We start from the raw sequence: 22,605 nt of genomic DNA, 5'->3' as shown, positions 1-22,605 counted from the left end.
TTGCAAAAGTAACATCGTCGTGTCAAGAACGCCACGTGATTTCGAGAAAAGAGATTTTGTATTTACGCGTATTGTACTTGCCTCGCGTGACATAACGTAACGCCATGATGCAGTTTATCACCATTGTTTTGTATTCGGCCGTACCTACTATTGTTATCGTTTGTTCGTCATCTACGACTCCAGTAGTAGTTGCGCCGGCGATTGGCGACTATCGCATATCCAGGTAATCCGATATCGCTCCTCAAGAGATAGGCTTGTATCGAGATATCGAGATGTGGATTAAATATACAGTGCAGCAACACGAGAGAAAGAAGAATCTGACTCGATGGCGCGTCATTCCAACGTACAAATAAGTGTCAGCCGACGTGCATCAATTGTCCATTATCAACGACACTCTGCGACACGTACGTGACAAAATAAGCAGGCAAAAGCGGGTAAAACGGGTAAAAGTGGTATTATGCGACGTTCGCGCTGCATCACAATGAAGAGAGAGAGAGAGAGAGAGAGAGAGAAACATAATGAAGCCCTCTTTAATGATGCATTCTTCCTCCAGACAACCGCATTTTTCCTCCGTTCTAAAACTCCTCGTTTGGCTAGAACCGCTTAAACCGCTTCGACACGCAATGGCGCGTTATTGTTATGCAAATGAATTTTGCGCAACCAGCGAAGAACCGCCGCCTAGAAGTAAAGTGTACGGCCGGCAGCTGTAGAGCGAAGCGTTATGGGAAAATTTCCTGATACCTTGAGACATCGTTTAAACGCGGCGTTCCATCACAATCGCAGTTACTTCCTATTCAATTATTCTCGAACTTTAGCCTCCTCTCTCGATTCACACGCTACGTTTGCACCACTGTCCACTGTCGTAATCTTGCCAAAAACTCTCGCAAACGCGTTATAGAGTCGTATATTGTACATTTACATAAATAAAGGTATGTCAATTAAGCGTCTATTACAGTTGCATGTCTCTGAGCTTTCCTTTGCTTTCATCAATTTGAAAGTCTCTCCGCGCTACGCGAATTCGCTCTGCGAATTAAAAGCTATTTAAAAGGAAGGCGTTGAAATAGGCCTCTCTCGAAATAGATGATCCTCTAAATACCATTGAACGACGATTGGCACGCTATCGGCTGTTGTTCACGTCGAACCAAATGTATCGCGGTAGTTTTCCGTTTTAGTCGCGCCTTTAAACGAAAACGGCGCGAAACATGCTTGTCGAGCTTTCACAAAGCAAGGAAGGAAGTCGCCCAGAGATCCTCTCTGTGAATCTAATTTATCGTTTAACGCTCCGCATCCGGTATATTATCATGCTTGGTCACTTTACACAAAGGGACTGAACTTGCATTATGGAAATAAACACTAATTAAGTTGTTTGTGAGATATACTCCGTACGCGGTCTCGTTCTGTTGAACGAGAGATTTAAGTAATGACTCAAATAGATTCAAAGTAATTGAATTGACACGTAAGAATCATTCAACTCCTCGACAACTCGTGTATGTACCGTATCTGTAAAAGAGGAACTTGTAGAAACCAAAAGCTCGGATTTCGGAAGTTTATTTTACAATCGATATTTTACACGTGTAAACCTGTTGGTTCGACATCGGTAAGTCGACGAGAGTAAGAATAATAGTAAGTTCTATTGCATATAAGACATTTGAATGAATAATCTGCAAGTGTCTTCTTCGCAAAACGTAAAGACAAACGCGAAAATGACCAATGATCATATTGCGACTCGTCGCAGAATCGTAATACTCTTTTCTCGTTGATCAGTGGGGATAAAATCGATGAGATTAAAACGCGAGTAAGTCTACTCGCGATACAAACCAGATCGTTGATGGTTGACGATGCAAACAGGTTGGCTAGAGCGCAGTAGTACGCGTTGCACACAATCCCTGTTTATAAATAAAAAGGGTTTGATATTTTGCCTCTGCGATCTCAAACGGCATCGATTTATTTCAGCGGAATTACGTAAGAAGATGAAAACGCGTGTGCGAATTAAGTAAACTCGGTACTTGCTCGATGACGATACGAAACAGTTGACGACAATATTGGTCGATATTCGTCTCGTTGAATCGTAAAAGCTTGTAAGGAAATTAACGTACTCGCTTATACGCGTTTGTCAATTTGCGTATGATATATAGGTACGCAACGTCCGGAGCAAATGATCGGTTTGGAAAGTAAAAGCGCGACGCCAGTTGTCACTCAGGATTTCTCTCGGTGATATCCTGACCCGCCACAATGTATTTTGCGTACATTGCGGAAACTTTTTATAAAGAAACAGTTATGAAGAAAGTTGTCCAAGAAACGTTGGAAACTTGCGCGCAGCCTTAATAGCTTGGAAAATGCAAGTTTTCTCCGTTTCCTTCAGTTTTGCAAATACGTTTCGCAAATAATGACGACGAGAAAATAGCTTGATGGATTTACGTTCTATCCTTATCGAGATATCGATGAACCGCGATGCGAATGTAGCGGGATATAGCGGAATATAGTATTAGGCGAGTCGGAGTCGGAGAACGAGGAAACCACGATCTCGTCTTTCTTCCTTTCTTTCTTTCGTTTGCCGGTTTGCCGGCTCGCTGGTGCGCCGATGCGTCAAATATAACATGCAATATTCATATCTATGTGTGTATCCATCTCGTCGGTTACGTGCATGTATACTCAGCTGCGCGTTTCCTCCTCTTTTCGGTCTCGCGGAGCTCGATCGTACGTGTCAACGATGATGGTACGAGCACTCGTAGCGGAACGGGATGATCGGCAACGTTCGGGTCGACGGCATCGTTTGACGACTCTTTATATCGTTATCCATCTCTTCTCCACATGTCTTACACGTTCTAAGAGTCCAACGAGATCTGTCGTCTCGTCCATCTCGGATAAGCGGATCGATAGGACGGCGCTTCCTTAACTTCATTAAAGAGAGATTTACTTTTAGCGTGAGATTTACAATATGATATTTGACAAATAAATATACTAATGATAAATTTTGGAAAGAGAGCACTTGCGCAACGTCACACGTGGGCACGGCATGTCTTTGGTATGTCTATTAACGCGCGCGCATGCGTGCAAAGGAGAAGAGAAAAATAAAAGGGTTGTAATCGCGGTACTGTCAAGTAACACGTACGCGCGTATAAACAGGCCGTGTATTTTTAACCGATCTTCGTCTCGGATTTCCTGTGAACGCTTGATACAGCGTAAATTCCTCGATGTTGCGATGGTTGCGCGGGTGGACTCCGGGGATGGATGGTGGTTGCTATGCCTACGTGTCTCTCACCCCTGATGCTGCGTATGTCTGCACGCTGGTTCGTTCGATATTCGCCTTTATCCATCTACCTGCTAGTCCTCTTCCTCGTTATTACCATTTACGTTCGCCATTTGCCGTTTTCTCGTTCCATCAATTTTTTGCGGAAGACGCGGCCGGAAGAGCCTTTAACGTCGCTCTGCACCGTTAATTATCACACTTGGCTCGTAAAGATACGGCTGCAAACAGAAAAGCACCGCGTTTCCGCGTTCGTTTCCTCGATAGAGACTGCAGAATTACACAACGTTCAACTGCTATCTCGTTGCAACGCACTTTCTTTAATCTTTTAATCCTGAGTGAGTCAGAGGGAGAGAGAAAGAGAAAGAGATACATAATGTTTTAACGAGTTTGTCCTTCAGACGAATTATTTTGACCGCTTTTCCACGACCTTGACGTGAAAACGTATTAGTTTTTCGTGCAGTGCAGTTCGACTTACAAAGAAACTAGTAAAGCTAGTAGACTCCAGTACCCAGAAAGGGTATCCGCTCTGCAGAGCGGATCGATAATTCGCTAGTTTATATATATACATTTTAGCACGGCTCCGAGCGCGCGGCGGAGCTGGTTGCTCCTTTAAAATTTATTGGTCTACATTTTCGATATCTCACGCTTTTCTCAGGTGGCTAACCCTGTCCTGAATAACGTATTATGAACGCTTCCCGAGACGGTTTTTCGTTTCCTTCCTTGTCACGTACGAACGTCGTACGTCGCAACCATTTGCCTCTGCGAGTCGACAACCTCCTCAGGCTAGATCCTAAAGGTTCGCACGATGGTTGGATTTTATGGTCGCTCGAGACATTTCGAAAGTGAAATTTCAATGTATTTACGTGATAAATTACATGCTATACAGCCAACGGATTAAGTCGATCGCCTCCGCTGCTCCGAATAAGCTCGGTGTTCACTTGTTGCAACGAGATAACGCCGACCAGCTTGGTTACCGCTTGATTGTTCGATAGCAGTCTTTGCTCCATGGCAATCTTTGCTCAGCAAACATATTTTAGTCGGAAATCCTGACTTTACGTTCCTCGCAAGGTTTGAGTCGAACGAGAGGGTTTATCTTGCGTTTGAGAAGCACAGATTCTTTTCATACAACATGCGCACGGATTTCTTGGTCGCGGGTGACGTACCATGTCTCGTCTCGTCTCCGGGACAATGCTGCCGGTCTAGTGGTCGTTCAGGCTGTTTGCGGTTCATCGGTTATCCGACCAGAGATAGCCAATCATCCTCCGAGCGTCTACCATGAGACCTTGACAATGATGACTGCATCACGCGCGCAATATGCTTCTCTCGTTGATAAATACCTTGTTGTTCGATCAATCGAAAGCACACATGGTAAAGGTGACAAAGAAAAGAGTAATCGAATTACGTAGTAACGGATAGTGATTCCCTCTGACAATTTAATTGAGGATGTGACATAATGTATTCCGCATTGTTCGTCGTAATTGGCACTTGGTCCCCAGCGAAAGAGAAAGCTTCCCTTTGGTTGCGGGACGAACCGACGACCATCACACTGCGGAATATCGAATCTTGCATTCACGAAATGCGCATCGAAGAAAGTGCAAGTGTAGGAGGATATAATAGTTACGACTATATCGTAAATTACCGGCGACGGATTTGACTCGAATACAATTACCTGTGTATATATGGGTTCAAGGATAGACGAAGGCCTCGAAACAAGGTCGAGATGATCGTGTGATATATTATAATATAATAAGATGAAATTGCATGTATGACAAGCTGGCGCGACATTGTATGTATATATGACTTGCAACTGGCACGCTGCTGCTACACATACATGTTATGCGTATATACATTTTTCAATCAAGCCTAAATATTTTCTAGGATATTTTCTATTTATTATTCATTTGTGCTTTGTAGAGTTTTATCTGTAAAACATACCATTGCATATACACGCGTATACGCAAGGTAGGCATGTATTTTATCCAGTGTTATTTTTTTAAAAACAATGTTAAACATGTTAAAACAATGTTTTTATAAATCTGTCTATCTATCGTAAGATGCATTTGCATCTGCATCTGCGTTCGCGACCGCACTGCCGCGACGCTAACGTATAATAACGTTATCTTGAACTTGTCCAACATCGATAAGGCTAATCAATGTGCTGCCAATTTAAGCTGGCTTTGTAACGAAATTGTGATATATATCTCATTGCATCTTGCACAATCATTAATCATAAACATTCTTTCAATGTGAAACGTCGATGATTGGACTTTTGAGTAGCTATACCTATATAATTCGCGAAGGAATTGGCTTACAGTTCCGGAAGTCACGGTGAAAGCACAGACAAGAGTAATCTCTCACGGTACTTCGACAATGCGCGGCTCTTTATCAACGATTCTGCCTTCCTGCATTAATTCGTCCACATCGCGTTCCATTTGGACGCGCGATCGAGCACCAGCTACTGATATCACATAGTAAAAACTTTCCATTTACATTTTACATGCAAATGAGTTTATTATCGCGTGAATTTATCGATTGCAAGCCACTTTCTCGCAAAGGGAGAACGAAAAAAAGAAAAGATGCGTATAAATATATTTCATAACATTTATTCATTGTGCGACCATGTACAAGTTTCTGACGCTAATCATCAACATAAATTTACGTGAAATACGCAAACCTAGTCGTCATTAATAGAAAGTAATAAGAAATTAGAGATACTCTTAATGAAGAAAGTGCTATGGAATCATTTCGCGACGCTATTCGCGCAATGAATGAATGGGATTACCAGTGCGTAAAAAGTGGTCTATCGCGCTGCATTACGGGTATTTCACAATCTTCGTTTTCAGGTTTCATTCGACGTGTGCCATTTAGTTTAAAATAAGCAAAGAGTACGAATTAAAACCAAGTAATCCCGCTAATTTCATAGATCGTGTCTCATGGAATGCAGCTGCTTCATTTAGTCTTGTGGTGTAATGTAGCGATAGAAACTCGGTTAATCACGTTTTCCTGAAACGTTCAAGAGTTTCACTCCATAAATTAGATGGGCGCGTTAGCAAGATACTAGTCTTGCTAGCGAGTCGTGCAAACGGTTGTGTTTTTACGCTAATGTGCTACGTAATTTGCACGTACCCGAAAGGTACTGCGAAATGAAATCTGTTTCCAATGTTACGCAGAGCGCGTAAGAACACGTTGCATCATCGAAACACGCGTCTTGCAAGATGCGTATTCATATGCCACATTCGTACGTGAGTATTCGGGCGTGGATCGTTTGACCGGAAATCGATGTAGTTGGATCTTGTCGCGAAATACAATACATAGCTCGGCATTGAGGGAACGTTATTAATAGACGCTATTATCTGACCTAGTGAATCGAGTAAGTGTTTGGCGCGTATCCTGCCTTTTAACAGCAAATGGAATAGGTAGTTTTGCGATGCACCATTTGATAAATGGGTCGCGATGGACGATGATCAGCTTCTGGTGACATTGCGATCAGAGGTGATTGACGATCAGTGATGATACTTGAGTGATGCGTGAGCTTCGTGAGGCCTGTACTTGATATAAATGTGATGCATTGATCCGCTTTTACTTTTTAATCAACTTTACTTGGATATCCTTGTTTTTTATTTTGATTGAGTGATTGTTAACGCGTTAAATATACGAGTTGAGTCGAACGAGGAGAAACCAAAAGGAGTTAATATCGATAATAATTCTGTCCATTGTTATACGTGGCAAATTATCTACCGTCTTGGCTCCTGCATCGAAGCCGTACATCTCGATAATCCTCTCCGTACAGTTGACGTTAATTCGAACGGACTACCCTTCTTACGTTAATCACGTTTTGCCTGTACTATTATTGAACCAAAACTGAGGTATGTAAGCTTGAAACGCACTGACGAGATCGAGAAATCCACTCGTGCATTGTTATTCACCGTTAAGTTGAACACCTATGTGAACTTGGTAATAAACCTTGTAACATTTTGAAAGAATGGTTGGCACCCGACTAGAAGATAAATGAAATTTCCATTATGTATTATATATATGTTGATTTAACATAGAAACGGCGGAAACGGATTTCAAATAACTTAAAAATTGACAAAATTGCGTATTACGCGCGATTGTTTATCTCTTCGTAATTAATGGTACAACTACAAACGAAACTCTAACGATAGACAACAATTTATTAAAAATTAATTAAAAATGGAATGCCAAGTTCACACAGGTAAGTTGAACGAGAGCGCGAGGAACCGTTATCCATTGGTGTTTCTCTGAAAGCAGCAGCAGCAGCAGCTACCGCAGTCCAACGTGCGGAATTCGCGTAGGTCTCGATCTCCCACGATCGAACATACGTCTACTCTTACTTTCGCTTAACGACCTGCCGCGTATCGCCGTGTATCGCCGCGATACAAAGTTAGAAGACCTGGCAAGTCGGGAAAATTCTGGAATTTTTATTTTTCACCCTTATCACCCTTGTCATCCATGAAATGGTGGAAATATATACATGTTTCTTCTATTGCAGATGATGGAATAAAATTGGAGCACTCCTTAAGAAATGAAATCCTGACGAGGAAACGAAATCTGCCATTATGATGGAGCCACCACTCACGAGCAAGGTCCTCCGAGCTCCTAATCTAAAAAGGGGTCAAGAGAACATTAGGATACAAGAAAGGGTAAGTGATCAATGGCATCTCGTGTTATTCTTGAGTTAATATTTGCAAGTAAGTAATGTGAAAGATCTGTGACGTCACATCGGCAATTTCTTCGACGACAGGTGAATATACTTTGCATTCACGGCGATTGTTCTTTTGCAAAATCTGCATCGCTACAGAGAAGCTATTGCTCTCTCTCTCTCTCTCTCTTTCTTATTACATCTCTTAGGTATTCCGCGTGTGGGCAGACTGCATTGTTGCATTGCACTCGTTACACTTGTATTTTGCATTCCGCTTTCGGTCATCGCGAGGTTTCACGATTTCTGTTGCCTTGAAAAATGTGACGTTTTATTTGCATCGCTCTAGTTTATATTCTAGTATTCCTCCAATCGAAAAGTACAAGTTAATAATAAATATGATATTGAGAACAGATAAAACATTCTCCATTGTCTAAATTTGGTAAATGAAAAAGTGACAAAGTGACACATATACAATGTAAATGCGTTGTATCTATTATATTTTTATAACTATTTGCAAATTATAATTGATAATATATTATAATAAATTGAATGTGTATCGATGTGAAGAAGCAGTTGCTGATAAACCGACTGTGCTCTCTTACCGACTACAGATCTCGCGGTGCATGATAACAGGCGCCCCCTCGTCTGTCCTGCACGTTCAGTCTTTCTTTCAGTAATATTGGATTGAACGGAAAATCCATGCTGACCCCCTTAGAATTAATTACCGTTACCGGACCTTCCGGTAACGCAAAACTTCGTATTAATTCTTAATGCAAAGTTTTGCGTTTGAATCTTTCCGTTCAATTCAATATTTTCATTAATTACATCAAGCGTTAAGTATTACGTACGAAAATGTTTTATCATACATGAAAACAATTGTAAATTCTGAACGATTTTAAGAAATTTCTTTTTTTTGATAAATGAGAATTGAATCGAGCGAAAGATTTAATTGACTGGATCTCTTCAAGCTTCCATATCTTTAGCTTATGTAGAATAATGTCGTTGGACACCCACGCGCGCGACCTAAAACCTAAACACTAAAACGACCGAAAATACAATTGTATGTAAATGAATGCGTAGGCCGTGGTTATTGCGAATCAGCACTTCATCTTCATGACACTTGGTCATTTGCGACGATTAGTTTCAGAGATGACAGCCGGAATTAGAAACAATTTGAAACAAAAGTCGAGACTGACGAACGGCAATTGGCAAGGCTTCAATTACAAGTTCTCCGTTCTTTTGGGTGGCCTCTGGGGAATGGGAAAATTTCGTAGGGATGATCCATCAATGAGAGCCGGATAGGACGCATATGCAGCGCTCGGTGCTTTTACTTTTTAACGAAAGACATGAGAGAGTACGACGAGTAACGGGCGTGCACACGATAAGGTGGACGGTTGTTGGCCCCTCGTCGCGTTACCAGACTCGTGCACGTAACGCAACGTACGATTGCCACTTCCTGTTGCTTGTAACGGTACGGAGACGTACCGCATCGACATTGTTCCGAACGACGCCCGACTCGGTCCTCTCGGGGACAAGCGCGTTTCTCCAGCGCGTTTCGATTCATTTACTCGTTATTTCGAATAAGCGCGCCAGCTTCCAAGTGAATCGAGTGTTTGAATCGAGAAAGCAATTTTATCGTTCCGAAATTGGGACGCGATTCTTCTCTCCTCGTTGCCTGTTATAGAAACGCAAGCATTTTTTCATCGGCAGATCCAGTTTACAGCGATATCGCATCGTTACGATAGAAAGTAGTAGCGTAATTGCTCGGAGACTCGGCAGTATTATTCGCCAGTGAAAAATCTAACCGACCAATTACACGTCCTCGTCCTAACAGAGAAAAAGCTTTCGAAGAAATTACGATAAGCCTGAGTGGAGGCTTTTTGCGTGTTTTTGCGCTTTTAGTTAATTGAAAAATGTGAGCTCTTTTACGAGAAATACGACGAGTTTAATGGCAGATCGCCAAATGATGTATGCTTCTCATCCGACGTTACGCTGCAGTTTGCGGACGAGGGCGAGGGCCAGGCAAGCCGGCACACGTAAAAGAGGAAGAGGCAAAAGGTAAACCTTTTAGGCTTTATTAGATCGGTGCTTAATGATCAATCAGCCGCGTCACGGCCGCACCTTTCTCACGCCATTAGTCCTTCCACGAGTTGCAAGCGCGGGCCTCCTCTGTTATCTACCTTAATAGAATTGCCTCTTGACACGCGTCATGCGACGCATAAGGCTCTCTCGTGTCATTTATTTATATCCATTTTGCATTTTGTCCACCTCTCGATTCCTCACCCCGCGTTGCAAACCGTCGCGGATTTTACATCCGCGTATTTGCGGGACGGGTTAATTGTAGAAAGGTCGATTCACCGTTAAGGCGCATAGTACTCGACGAGTCGCGAGTGATGACGAGAACGCATCTCGAATACTCGGGACATGGCGATGACGTTATGACTGGAATAAGGAGGCTCGATATTGAACCTCCTCCAAGGACGTACGAATGACTAAATCGTGACTAATTCTCTGCGCGAGATTTTTCGACGTAATTTCTTTTAGGGAAACATTGTCATCGTCAAACATTTTACATTGTCCATATCGATGATACATCTTCTGCTCGACAAAGTTGAAAGAGTGATTGCAATTTGCTTGACGCGTGTTTCTCGCCTCTGTCAAAGACATGAGATAGCGATAAAGCACTTTGATAAATTGCAACGCCCCTCGCGTGATTACACTTGCAAAGTAATCCTCGACGAAGCATCTATTCGTGTATTCAACGTTGTAGACGAATATTGTTTACGACTATTTTACGAAATCTCGCAGACTTTCACACTCGTTTCGGACGTATTATGGAGAATCGTGCGTTTTCGCTCTCAAAATTATACTCTCTTTCCTGCGCTCGATTCGCCTTAAGATTTCGAGCGAAATATGAGATAGTTGCGTATTTTTACAATAATCGTATCGATTTGTTCAGGGTCGAGTGTGCTAATGCGCGAGATGCGTCAACTCTTCACCAGAATGTAATATCGATATTTTTTTGCGCAAGAATCGCTCTTTTACATTTTTATAATCTTTCTCGTTTATTATACTTGACATTATGCTTTACCTCCGATGATGTCATTAGGCCACATTAAAGTGTTGTTTTTGTGCCAACCAGCTGGTAAGTATCATTGGTGCTTGAAAGTGGGTGGCGATTTTGTATTCTCACAAGTGAGAAGAAATCATGTAATATAAAAAAAGAAGTCTCGCTCATTCGGAAAGTCGATAGTAGATTACCTCGTTCATCGACTGAATCTGTTGAATTTGTGTTGGCGGTATCTGATATTGTATTGATCGAGGCAATTTGGAATTTTAATAAGACTGATATCCCGTTGAAATAAAAGTGAAAATTTCACATAAAGTATTATACAAGTTCCTTTATTTAGTAAATGCACGACAGAGAGAGAGAGAGAGAGAGAGGCAGATACGGGCGAAAAAAGTATGGTAGGTAGGTTATAGTCGTGAAAGAGAGGGGATTTCATAGAGTTGGATGGCAGAACCAGTGAAACACCTCAGTACAGAGTTGGATGTCCGTCGTCCCTCTTTCGCGTCTCGTTCTGTCTCGTTATTTGCACTGTCCCGACACGTAATTTATTATGTAAGATTTCAAATCGCCAATTTTTTGGAAAATCGTAATGTATCTCGAAAAATTGACTGCAATCTCCGTGAAATATACATTCGACGATCGTATACGTAGTAAGGAAATACATACCTTTCCTTACAAGTTTTCTTAAAGGACGACCGGTAAGACCTCGATGAGTGATCTCTTTAACGAGCGATACTCGAAATGGGCATTAGAATAGATAGGCTTGTTCGTGTCTTGCGCGCAACGGTTTCTTGATAACGATAAACGATTGTGATAATTTCTGCTAAATGGCATATTGGGCAGATTTGATATTTCTCTAAAATGAAACGAAAAGATGGCTAGATGGATATCATTCTTGATTTTCATGAATATGCATGCGTATTTTTCATAATGTTTGGAAAAACGAAAAACAACTTTTCTTGTTTATAATATGTACATGTATGCGTAACCGTGGATGTAATTGCATCGTAAATGCGCGTGACGTGCGTAAGCATCTCAAAGTACGAGCGGCGAATACGACGTTTCAGCAATTTGTACGTGCAAACGTGCATCTTTTTAAGACCTTTCTTCGGCGCGAAAGAGACGATACGTTTAACAAAACGTTTAATTAAACCCAAATCATGTTTACTCAGAAAGAAGCTGTCGCTTATTTCAAATTCACCGATTCATGCATTTTATGCGCATTTTACGCGTCTCGCGTAGTTTCGAATATCCGACAAGTTGGTGCAAGTGAAAAGTTTGAGTTTCAAATACCGTCTGTGTGAAAATTAGTGATAGTCTCCTGCAAAGAACTGCGACTCGACGATCGAAATACAAGGGATACCTGCTGACCGAGAAATTGTACTGTACGATCTTGACGCGCTTGGAAAGGCAGCGATAGAAATTACATGGATGCATAGACGACGGACGAAAAGAGAGGAAGAGGAAGATGGCTTTAATAACATCTAGGAACAGTTCGCCCACTATTCGCGACAAGGAGAATATTCCAGCCTACGACGTATGTATGCCAACGTACGCGCGGTTTTCTCTAGAGATTATCAACGACAAATGCTACGATCAATTAATTCATAAATGATCAGTTTAACGATATCGGTATAAAATGTTTACTGCATTGTGATAATCGAGAGAGAGGAAAAATATGCATTTCATTCGAAATTCACCGGTTCACACCTTGCAAGTCGGAGCTCCGACAAATTCAAGCGAGATATCTCTCTACATTTTTACTTTCTTCAAAGTCAGTTTACTGGTTTACTGATGGTTTAACCGTGCGCATCTAGTACGTACGTATACTGTATGCACAATCATTATTTGCATTCCGTTATCTCCGCTATTATGTCGGTCTATAACAGTCTACCGAGATTCTGTAACGCGAAACCGTTCGTTCAGTAGAGAATGATTTCTTTCTGCTTTTTGTAAAATGGACGAGAGGAATGATTGATAGAGGCGCGAAATAAACTTTAATAAGCTTTTAGAGATACGGATTTGGTGTCTCGTTGCTTTGCAAAAGGATGTATGATCGATTACATGCCACTCAAATTACGTACGAATGCACGCGAAACAGCGACGTGTTTTCTTTTGCAATAAATATTTTTCTGTCTTTTATTGCGTCATGTAATGCGTATTTCCATTAATTCAGATTACTAGGACAAGTTTTGTCCGTGTGTAATATTGTACAAGGAGACTCGTGGGCGTGCTGTTCGTTTCCCAGTTGAATCTACTTTATATTTTATTTTACTTTACGATCAATTTTATACGGACAAAGTTACGGCTGCATGTAAAATTAGTACTAGAATACGTTTACGCCGTGGTGTATTTTTTTCGGATAACGATAAAACGTTATATTTATTACACAAGAAAGATTTGCGATCTCACTTGTGCGTATGTAAAGCCCCTATTTTTCGGAGATAATGCATTTGACCCAAGCGTAACCAAGCCAGGCGACTGTGCCAGGTGTCGGCTTTTGCCACACACCGAAACTCATAATAGCCAGTTAAATCAATCTTCGCGATAAGAAGATCGATGTCAGTGCTTATGCGATGCGAACGTGCATGGCACGACTTTTTGCCTCGTCTCGTCTCGGCATGCTAATTCTGCTACTCCGATTTGCTTGTTGGATGTTTAGCGACTCGATGGAGCAACACAAGATATTTAGCACGAATCGTCGACGATTTACTACGTCCTTGAAAATATCCTCGCGGATATATGCACGCCGTAGATCCACCGCCTGTCTCATTGAAACACGACAAATCCCGCCGGCGCGTTACGTAACGCGCCACGAGTTACATGCTAAGACCTTGTCTCTCTCTCTCTCTCTCTCTCTCTTTCTCTCGCATCGGTTGTATATTACGTCATTGTAGATCGCATCAGGTCGTCGTAATATGCGCGTCCTACTGTTCTGTCGCCGTTTGCACTACCGCGTGTTGTTGAGCTGGTCATTTCAATAAAACGTACAATAGTCGGAAATGATGTTTGTCTACTCGCGCGTGGCACAACCTAATTGCCCTGTAAAATGTATTTGTATCGTTTCCCCAAGATTGCAATCATTTAAATTGATAATAAAATGAATAATCCCGTTGGAACTCTCGGATCTCGTCCAACGGTTCGTCTCGCCTCAATATATAGCAAGAAAATACCTGCGCACGTTTCCATGTCAATGGGGCCTCGAAACAGAGGCGGATTATGGGGATTGCCGTATTTGGAACGTGCCTACGCACGTCTTGCGCGCTGATTGCATCGCACACACGCACGTTGCTGGCGTTTTATTTCACATCGCACCGATTGATAAGGCTTTCCGCAAACCTTTTTTATTTCTTCGGCGCAGTGATCCATGCAAAAGGAAAATGGACAAATACTGACGCTTCACGCGCAAGGACGCGACAGGTACATCATCGCTAAAAGTGTCTCGACCGGTTTCACGTTCAAGTGCGAAGTGTTTGATCACCGATTAATCAATCACATTTTGACACATGAGCGAAAATTTGGGAAACCTCGGAGATTCAACTTGGAGCTTGTCGCTACTTTCATGCAAAACAAGTAAGATATCTCCGATGGATGCTCGAGGCAAATCGCAGATCTAATGGGAAGGAGTTACTTAGTAAATTATCCTAGTAGTCGAAAATTGCAGACTAGCCGCGACTAGCTTCACGTCGGGTCGTTCCAAGGATGTAGAGTGATCTTTCATCAAGAACGCCTATCGCTCTTGCTGTAAGATGAAAATGATCGCTGCACACTAAGCGCATGCACCTGTAATCCATACGCGTGGGTATACGCCCGAGATTCCTCTACCGTGCGTGGATTTCTGTGTACATTTACGGTTCTCCGTTTCGTAATGTCGCCGCTGCCGCGCAAGATCTAAGGGAAATGAGTGCGTTCATACGTGAGACGAGCAAAAATAGCGTTATCACTTTTGCGTCACACTCGAGTGCATTTTGATACGTAATCTTGCTACGAGATCATCTTTGTAACGTAATGTCCAATATATCTGGAAACTCATATTGTCATCAGCCATGTACCACACCGGCTGGCTAAGCATGCCGAATCTTGATACCAATCATTCACCAGCGTGTCGTACATGTCGGTACGTGATGATATCTGACCGTTCCATATCCACGCTCGATCTCGATTCGTCATGCTTTGCATGTACGTACATGTCGCTTCCTCTGGTGCGAAATTGCATAGCCACTGCCAGGTAATTCTCAATGGTGGCGAGTGTGCCTGCGGAAACAAATGGCGATGACGTTTCTCCCTTAAATCGTAGATCCACAATGTAGCACAATGCAGCATATTGGATTTAAAGATGAAATCTTTATGGAACGATGAGATGGGATGGAATAATTGGAGAAACTTAGAAATAAAGGTAAAGATTGCGCGAGACATAAACGTACGAGCGCGACAGCCTTGTCGTTGATGCCTCGTCGTCCTGTTCTTTGTACGTCGCTACTTTACAAGTATCGCGCACAAATCGAGACCCTGAATGCTAGAAAGCAGCGATATATGTTTCTCGTCGTCACTTGTGTCTTGCTCTTTTCTCTGAGCGCCTTCGGAAACGAAATCAAGTGATAGCGGGTGGCTTTCTTTAACGAACGACAATAATATTCTTCCATTCTTCTGGAAAGATTGACCGTGGGATTTATTCTTGCCAGTGAGTAACTTGAACCGGTTTTTTAGCAATTCCAGTGATCGAGCGATCTTTCATTGCGAGACTGTCGGTTGGTGAGATTCGTAACGTGTTTCGTGTTGACAGAGAGAGAAAGAGAGAAAAAGTAATATGTTTAATACATAACCGATTAACCGTGAATCTATAAGTGCATTTGACTCGATTGCTTGCGATTGAGACTGTCGGCATATTTAATTTTCCGACATTACAGTGACAAACGTGATATTTGCGAATTGCGTCTCGTGATAGATTCGGTACACCTCGCGATGCTCATTGATTGATGCGACGATTAACTTCTCCGAGTTAAATCCGAGCTGAAAGCGTATGTTTCTAATTGCCCTCTCGCATCTCGTATAACAAATCAGCGTACGAATCGTCTTTGAAGTCTTCGAGAGTGGCTGTCCTTTCTCGGACAGAGACAACGTTAGCCACTGTTTACGCGTATTCAGTATTCTAGATACAAGCATCTTGCATCTTTAAGCGAGTTACGAGATATCTGCGTGATCTATCCAGAAATTATCTCACTCACATTTGTTTTCCCTATTTGTTTCAGATCAAACTAGAACGGGTACTAGGCGTGACTGTTTCCAGCAATGCAGCCTTGGATTGCGACGCGACCAGCGAGCTGGTCGCTTATCCAGCTGGGTAAGTCTAATTCTTATTTCCTTCGAATTGAGATACGATAACGAGTTTGCCTATTTTTTCGGATTCTCGATGAAATATATTCCGCAAGTATTTTTGCGTACAACACGTTGTTTTATAACTCGATGCCGGACGTCTTTGGAGGCTAAATTAGTCCGTTTAAGAATGTCCTACTTTTGTGTAGTGCGTGCGCACGCGTGATCCAAGAACATGCTGCAAGTATGATTTCTGAATTGTCGACGTCGTCGTGAAATTCAACTGACATCTAAAATGACGTGGACTTTTGAAATGCCACCCGTGAGAACGGATATTGTAAACGGAGAGATTTTGCAACGAGCACGCGTACTCGTGCCAATCATTGTGTCACTCGATAATGTCAAATTTCTTAGCTTGGAGATAAGCTAGTTTGCATTAACGTAAAAGATATTGGCTTCTTCGAAATTCGAAAGAATGATAACGAAAAGAAAATTAGAAAAGCAAGTGCATGATATCCATCACGTCATGATAAATACAAACGGCACAAAGGACTGTGCCCTTGTTTTTCTTTTTCACCGGTCGCGTGAATAGAAGAATGGCGAAAGTGCGATCAAGAGATTATCTCAATTTATCGCCGTAGCAAAGGAGAGAAATCGTTTGCATCTATTTATAGCTAACCTTTGAGATCTCGCACTTAAATGTGATTGTCGCGATAAAAATCGTGATAATTACATGCCTAAAAATAAGAACGTACCACGTTATCTGATACGACCCGGCATATCCGCTCGCCGTTTCACCTTAATATCGCCGTAGACAGTTGGCACATGCCACTATGCAAATTAACGTCTTTTTAAGGACGGATATTGAATCTCGTTGCACTATTAAATGAGTCACATTTATACGTCACTTCCCGTTCGCCGACGTAATAAAGCATAAACAGGCATCGTCCAGCTCGTCGCGTTGCTCGTTAGACAGTCGCATAATTTTTTGCGCGATACGGCTTGTCAGCGTGTACAGCAGCCAGACGTAAGTAGAGCGTGGCAGACACCTAATAAGACGTAAGTTAAAGACTCAAGTTTAGAAATAAATTATCCCGTATCGGTGAAGGCGACAGATGTGAACTCGTGAACCGCGCTGCTACAATAATTCTCCACGATGCTCGAATTGCTCCTAGATGCTTCAATTTTGACAATGCTTGCGCGTACAAAGCTCCTTCGAGGGTCAAGATCAATGTTCTGAAGATTTCCAAATACGAGCACGAGCACGATGTGATTCAATGCGGTCGTTATTTGTGACAATAAAGCATGGCGGAAATCGGGTCAAGAGAGAGAGAGAGAAAGAGAGAGAGGTGAATGGACCAAAAGATTCTGCGTCTAGAGGTATCGACACACTGAGAGGAGAGCGTTCCGACCTCTCCATAAGCTACAAGCAAAACTCGTCGAATCGTTTGTCCGAAACGCTCACTGAATACTCGGTTGCATTTGTGGTGTTATTAAGTCAATATGTATTATAGAGTGGCATAATCGAATATGCGTCCAGAAGCAAAAAGACGTATCGCAACCGTTCTCGAGTCAAGTAACGCCATAGATGGTATAATGTCCACCTTGGCGGTCAGTGAAAATACGCGTGCGTTAACGCGCGCGTGAGCATGTTTGCGCTGCCACAAACGAAAGTGGACAGAAATTGCACGGTTAGTTTTCTTGCGCTATGCGCCAAGCAATCTCGTAGAGTTGCACGTCCGGCGTTGCCGGCATCTCGAATAGAACTCGTCTCATTGTCATTAATGTCGTTATTCCCTTGCAAAATATCCTACATTATCTTGCGCCATCTTACTGGATAATAATTAGCATCACAGAGCCTGGTTAGCTCCTACAGCTCTTCGTCTCGCTTGATCCACTTTCTTCAGATGGACTCACTCACTTTGCGAGGACCAGCGATGCCGTTAATTAGTAGCTTTGCTAATTGTCGCCTATCGGGACAACTGCTTGGCACCTGCGGTTCAACGGACCACCAGTCTACCCTTCTCAGTTGTTAGTCCGCATCGAATTCTTCGTCACGATCCGGCTAAAACACCTCAACGCCAAAACGTGTCAGCGTTTCAGCTTGAATTCGATGTAGGAACTCGAAGACGATCGTCTAGAGCCCAGTGATCTAGATCCGGCAATGTGCCTTTCGTTTCCCGAGCGATGACGGTTATTGCTGTCTTTCTCACGCGATGCATCCGCGTGAATTCGTCGAGGTTTTCGCCTTTCGCGACTTTCCACGAGAGGAGCGCGCTTCTTCTTGGCAACCTCTCACCAATTACCAATCTCTTGGTTCTTTCAATTTCACGACCCCGGCGCAGTCGAGGTTGAAAAGGTTTTCTCCAAGGCCATGAGAAAGCATCGTCGTCGAGAGATGATCGCTTATCGCTACGTTCCAACGAAAACGTCGAGAATAACACGTGACATGTGCTCTGATCTCTGAAACACGCAGTGTCATCTCGAGTCAAGCCGAGATGCACGCGAAAATAATGCTTGAAATTTTCTTCACTCTCGAAACTCTCGAAGGAACGACCACGCGCTCGCGAAATAAGCGTCATCGAAAGTTGCCCCGTTAAATCATTGTCCGGCACTGCTGCTTGCTTTCTCAACGTCAACGTCGCGTTCGTTATGCTTTCGGAAGGTCATCGCGAGTATAACGAGAGATGAATGATGACTTGAATGAGAAGGATCATGAAATTAGTTTGGTACCATGGATAATACCCAACCGTGATTGACGTAACTCAAGTATAGTCAAATTCGCTGGAATAGCCGACTCGCGATAGCATTTAAACCGCGATCTCGCATCATTGATCCTCATGATGGGTCGATGCCAACTCGGATCGCGTGCGAATATGCATGTGTGTATTTGCTAGGCGTGGTAGTGTCTGATAGACGACGTCTATCACGTGCTGTGCCGGTTTGCGCGTGTCGACGTGGGTCGAGGTACCGCCTGGCCTAGCACGCTGGGTTTTACTAGGTCGCAAACCGCACGGTGAGCGTGTACCTCCTTCACACGGCCCCGTCGACGGATCTCCCTTGCCGACGAAGAAAGGATTAAATCGCATACGGCTCTCTCACACGACTCTCTCATATGGCTCTCTCACGGCTCGTCGGTGCGCACGTGTGTTATTCAGAGACCTTTCGTGTACAATCGGTACGCGGAACCCCTCCGGAATGGAACTCGCCATCGCTGGCGATCGCCGCCGAGCGAGATCTCGCTCGAGGTTCTCTGGTTGAGAAAATTGTCGAGAAAAATTTGACCAAGTGGACGACATTACGTCCGTTTGGGTCCGACGAAAGAGCTTTTCGTTGTCCGTTCGTGATTCGCGTGCTTAACTCGCGGCATATCGAGATACATCGGCATTTTCTAGCCAACGACATCTCCTCGCTCGCAACCGCAAACCTTGTCGTCAGATTACGGCGAAATACCCGTTATGAAGCGACGTCGAGTTCCGCCCGATATCATGCTCGGCCACCATGACCATTCGGTTGAGATAGCTCCCGAGAGAAAGTAGTATCTTGTTGCGAAAAAGCATTACCCGCGCACGCACTGGTGGCGCGCAGAAATTCCGCATCTGATGAACTTGACAGATTTTACTTTACGATTACTACAAAAACAAGCGGCAAAAACCTTTATTCGTTTTTATTGCAGCTGCACCGTTGTGCTGTTCAATCCACGGAAAAACAGTCAAGCGCACGTGTTGAACGCCTGTCGCAAGACGGTGACTTCTCTGGCGCTCGCCGGAGATGGCAAGCTTCTGGCTACGGGCGAATGCGGCCACATGCCGAACGTTCGTGTCTGGGATATCTCCGATCCGCATAATGCCGTGCAGATTGCAGAATTTCCCGGACACAAGTACGGCATCAACTGTGTGGTGAGTTTTATTTTCATTCAAGTGGATGAGCGATCGTAATCCGAATCGTAAGCGGTAAATTGAGAGAGTACCTGCGAATGTCCTTGCTACTGTTACAAATTATGGCAATATTCCAAATGAACTTTATGTAGATGCAGCAAAGTATGGATAGACTCAATGAACAAACACAAAGTACGAAACTGGATTTTTGTGGTAACTAAACGCAAAAGATACGTAAACCTTAAGACGCATTTAAAAATCGCCAAAAACCCCGTCGGTTGTTGCCAACTGTCTTTCAACAGCTACGCAACGCGATGATATAACGTAAAGATTGCGTGTAAGAAAATCTCGTCTCTCCCTAGCTCGTAGTCGATAATAGCGTTGCAAAAAGTGCGATTGCAAAACGTGGCCCGCTGCACGTAAATGCAGCGGATTATATTCTGTCGAGCACTTTCCATACTATTCTATCCTATACATCTAACCCGTCCAATGAGAACGAGTACATTTAAGGTCAAGATTTCAAGAACCGCTTGACGCGCGCGCGCGCGTGCGCGATTGAGCAATTGGATTCTCGACACAGCGCAATGCAATGCTCTTACGTTATAATCTGTTTGCAATGCGTCTAAAATCCGTTGAAAATCGGAATGTTCAATCGTTACGTAATATGCTGTGCTAATTCCCTTTAGCAGCGATTCGAAACACGAGTCTTTTCCGTTGGCTGCCACCTTGGTACACCCAACGGGTCCCACGGGTTCGTTTTGCATTCGATTCACGTGCATCGCGGAGCACCTCGGTCACAATGCGTCTACGTGTACTGCAGGCATACCAAATCGTTTCCAATGAATACCCAACGGTATTCTTTTTATCGGATCGACTGGCGTAATGCCCTAACGTATCGCGACGTTTAGAGATGTTCCCAAACTGTATTTTTCTTTGTTTCCACGAAAGAAATTAGCGTTGCGCTCATAATTGGTTCATTTCCCCGTGAACGCCTTGTCACGCAATGTTGACTAAATTGCATCAGTTGTAATTGGGGGAGACGCTTATAATTAATCCTGCCAATGGCAAACAAACTCAGCCACAAAGACACGCATTTTTCTATCTCAGGCGTTCTCGCCCAGCAATAAGTACGTTGTGTCGGTCGGCTCGCAACACGACATGATCGTCAACGTGTGGGATTGGAGGAACAACGTTAAAGTAGCGTCCAACAAAGTTTCGAGCAAGGTAAAGGCCGTCTGTTTCGCGGAGAATGGTAATTATTTCGTTACTGTGGGCAACAGACACGTCAAGTTTTGGTACCTGGAATATTCGCGCAGTGCCAAGGTAAGCATTGATGCCTATTTGATATAGCGGTCTGGATGATTGTCATCCAATACCGTTTCTTCTCTTGCACCGGAGCCAAGCTTTACAGTGTGCGATATACGCACGGTTACTCTGTGCAGTACAAGGAACCCGTGCCTTTGATGGGCCGATCTGCCATATTAGGAGAGCAGAGGAACAACGATTTCGTTGACGTAGCCTGCGGCAGGGGGGAAATGGCCGACTCCACGTACGCGATTACCAAAACGGGTCTGTTGTGCGAATTTAATAACAGGAGGCTCTTGGACAAATGGGTTGAGCTCCGAGTAAGTCGTTCCAGCGAGGCGGAGATTCGCAAAGATAGATTACATGTAAAACATCACCACTCTGTTTCTCGCGTCTACTTTTGAGAGTGAGGAAAGAACTTTGTCTTCCAGACGAGCAGTGCCAATTGTATGGCGGTCGGGGATAAATACATCTTTATCGGATGCGCCGAAGGAATTGTTAGATGTTTTAGTCCTAGTACGCTTCAATTTGTTACTACGCTACCAAGGACGCATTACTTGGGAGTCGATGTCGCGCAAGGATTATCTATCAGGTATGCCGTAGCGTGTATTCGATAACGCGTGTCTCGCTCGCAAGTTTGCGCGTGTTGCTTACGCATGAGCCTTACGACGAATATGAAATCCTCCATTCTCTTTTTCTTTTTTAGTCACATGTCTCAACATCCACCGAACGCCAAGTATCCGGACGCGATCGCGTTGGCGTTCGACGAGCGAAACAACAAGTTGACCTGCGTCTACAACGACCACAGTATCTACGTTTGGGATGTGAGGGACATTAGGCGCGTCGGCAAGTCGCATTCGTTCCTATACCATTCGGCCTGCATCTGGGGCGTCGAGATGTATCCGGCTGGTCCAGACTCGATCGGCGCGATGCCGCCCGGGAGTTTCATCACCTGCTCCAGCGACGACACGATAAGAGTCTGGAATATGGAGAAGGACATTTCGCCAAACGATACCCTGTACAAACGAAACATTTATAGCAACGTCAGTATAGGCGCGCACTTGTTATTCTTCTTCTTTTTCTTCTTCTTTGCGAAACGAAAGATGGAAAAATTGAAAGAGAAACG

General features: G+C 43.5%; 1 protein-coding gene and 1 long non-coding RNA gene across 11 annotated transcripts in view; one reads left to right on the top strand and one right to left on the bottom strand.

The window, feature by feature from the left end:
* The window catches only part of LOC105287932, a 35,418-nt gene that overhangs the window by 1,071 nt on the left and 11,742 nt on the right, over window positions 1–22,605 (top strand). For 6 of the 10 annotated variants that reach the window (XM_011353822.3, XM_011353816.3, XM_011353821.3 and 3 more), the window contains exons 2-8: window positions 7,764–7,914; window positions 16,233–16,324; window positions 19,973–20,195; window positions 21,282–21,497; window positions 21,617–21,799; window positions 21,911–22,071; window positions 22,186–22,522. In XM_011353822.3, the coding sequence (XP_011352124.1) occupies window positions 7,831–7,914; window positions 16,233–16,324; window positions 19,973–20,195; window positions 21,282–21,497; window positions 21,617–21,799; window positions 21,911–22,071; window positions 22,186–22,522 (1,296 nt within the window). In that variant the 5' untranslated portion in view covers window positions 7,764–7,830. Of the gene's footprint in view, window positions 1–2,891; window positions 3,291–7,763; window positions 7,915–11,430; window positions 12,521–16,232; window positions 16,325–19,972; window positions 20,196–21,281; window positions 21,498–21,616; window positions 21,800–21,910; window positions 22,072–22,185; window positions 22,523–22,605 lie in introns of those variants that run through there. The other 4 variants (XM_011353815.3, XM_011353818.3, XM_026975420.1 and 1 more) reach the window with 4 other exon arrangements.
* Window positions 1,533–7,760, bottom strand: LOC105287931. The gene is made up of 2 exons (XR_002193986.2): window positions 3,263–7,760; window positions 1,533–2,896 (listed from the first exon to the last, which is right to left on the bottom strand). It is a non-coding gene; the product is annotated as an uncharacterized LOC105287931 (long non-coding RNA).

The sequence above is a fragment of the Ooceraea biroi genome, chromosome 2, assembly GCF_003672135.1.
Source record: "Ooceraea biroi isolate clonal line C1 chromosome 2, Obir_v5.4, whole genome shotgun sequence".
NCBI lineage: Eukaryota > Metazoa > Arthropoda > Insecta > Hymenoptera > Formicidae > Ooceraea > Ooceraea biroi.
Note: the sequence above shows the minus strand (reverse complement) of the source record. Positions and strands in the feature narration are given on the sequence as shown.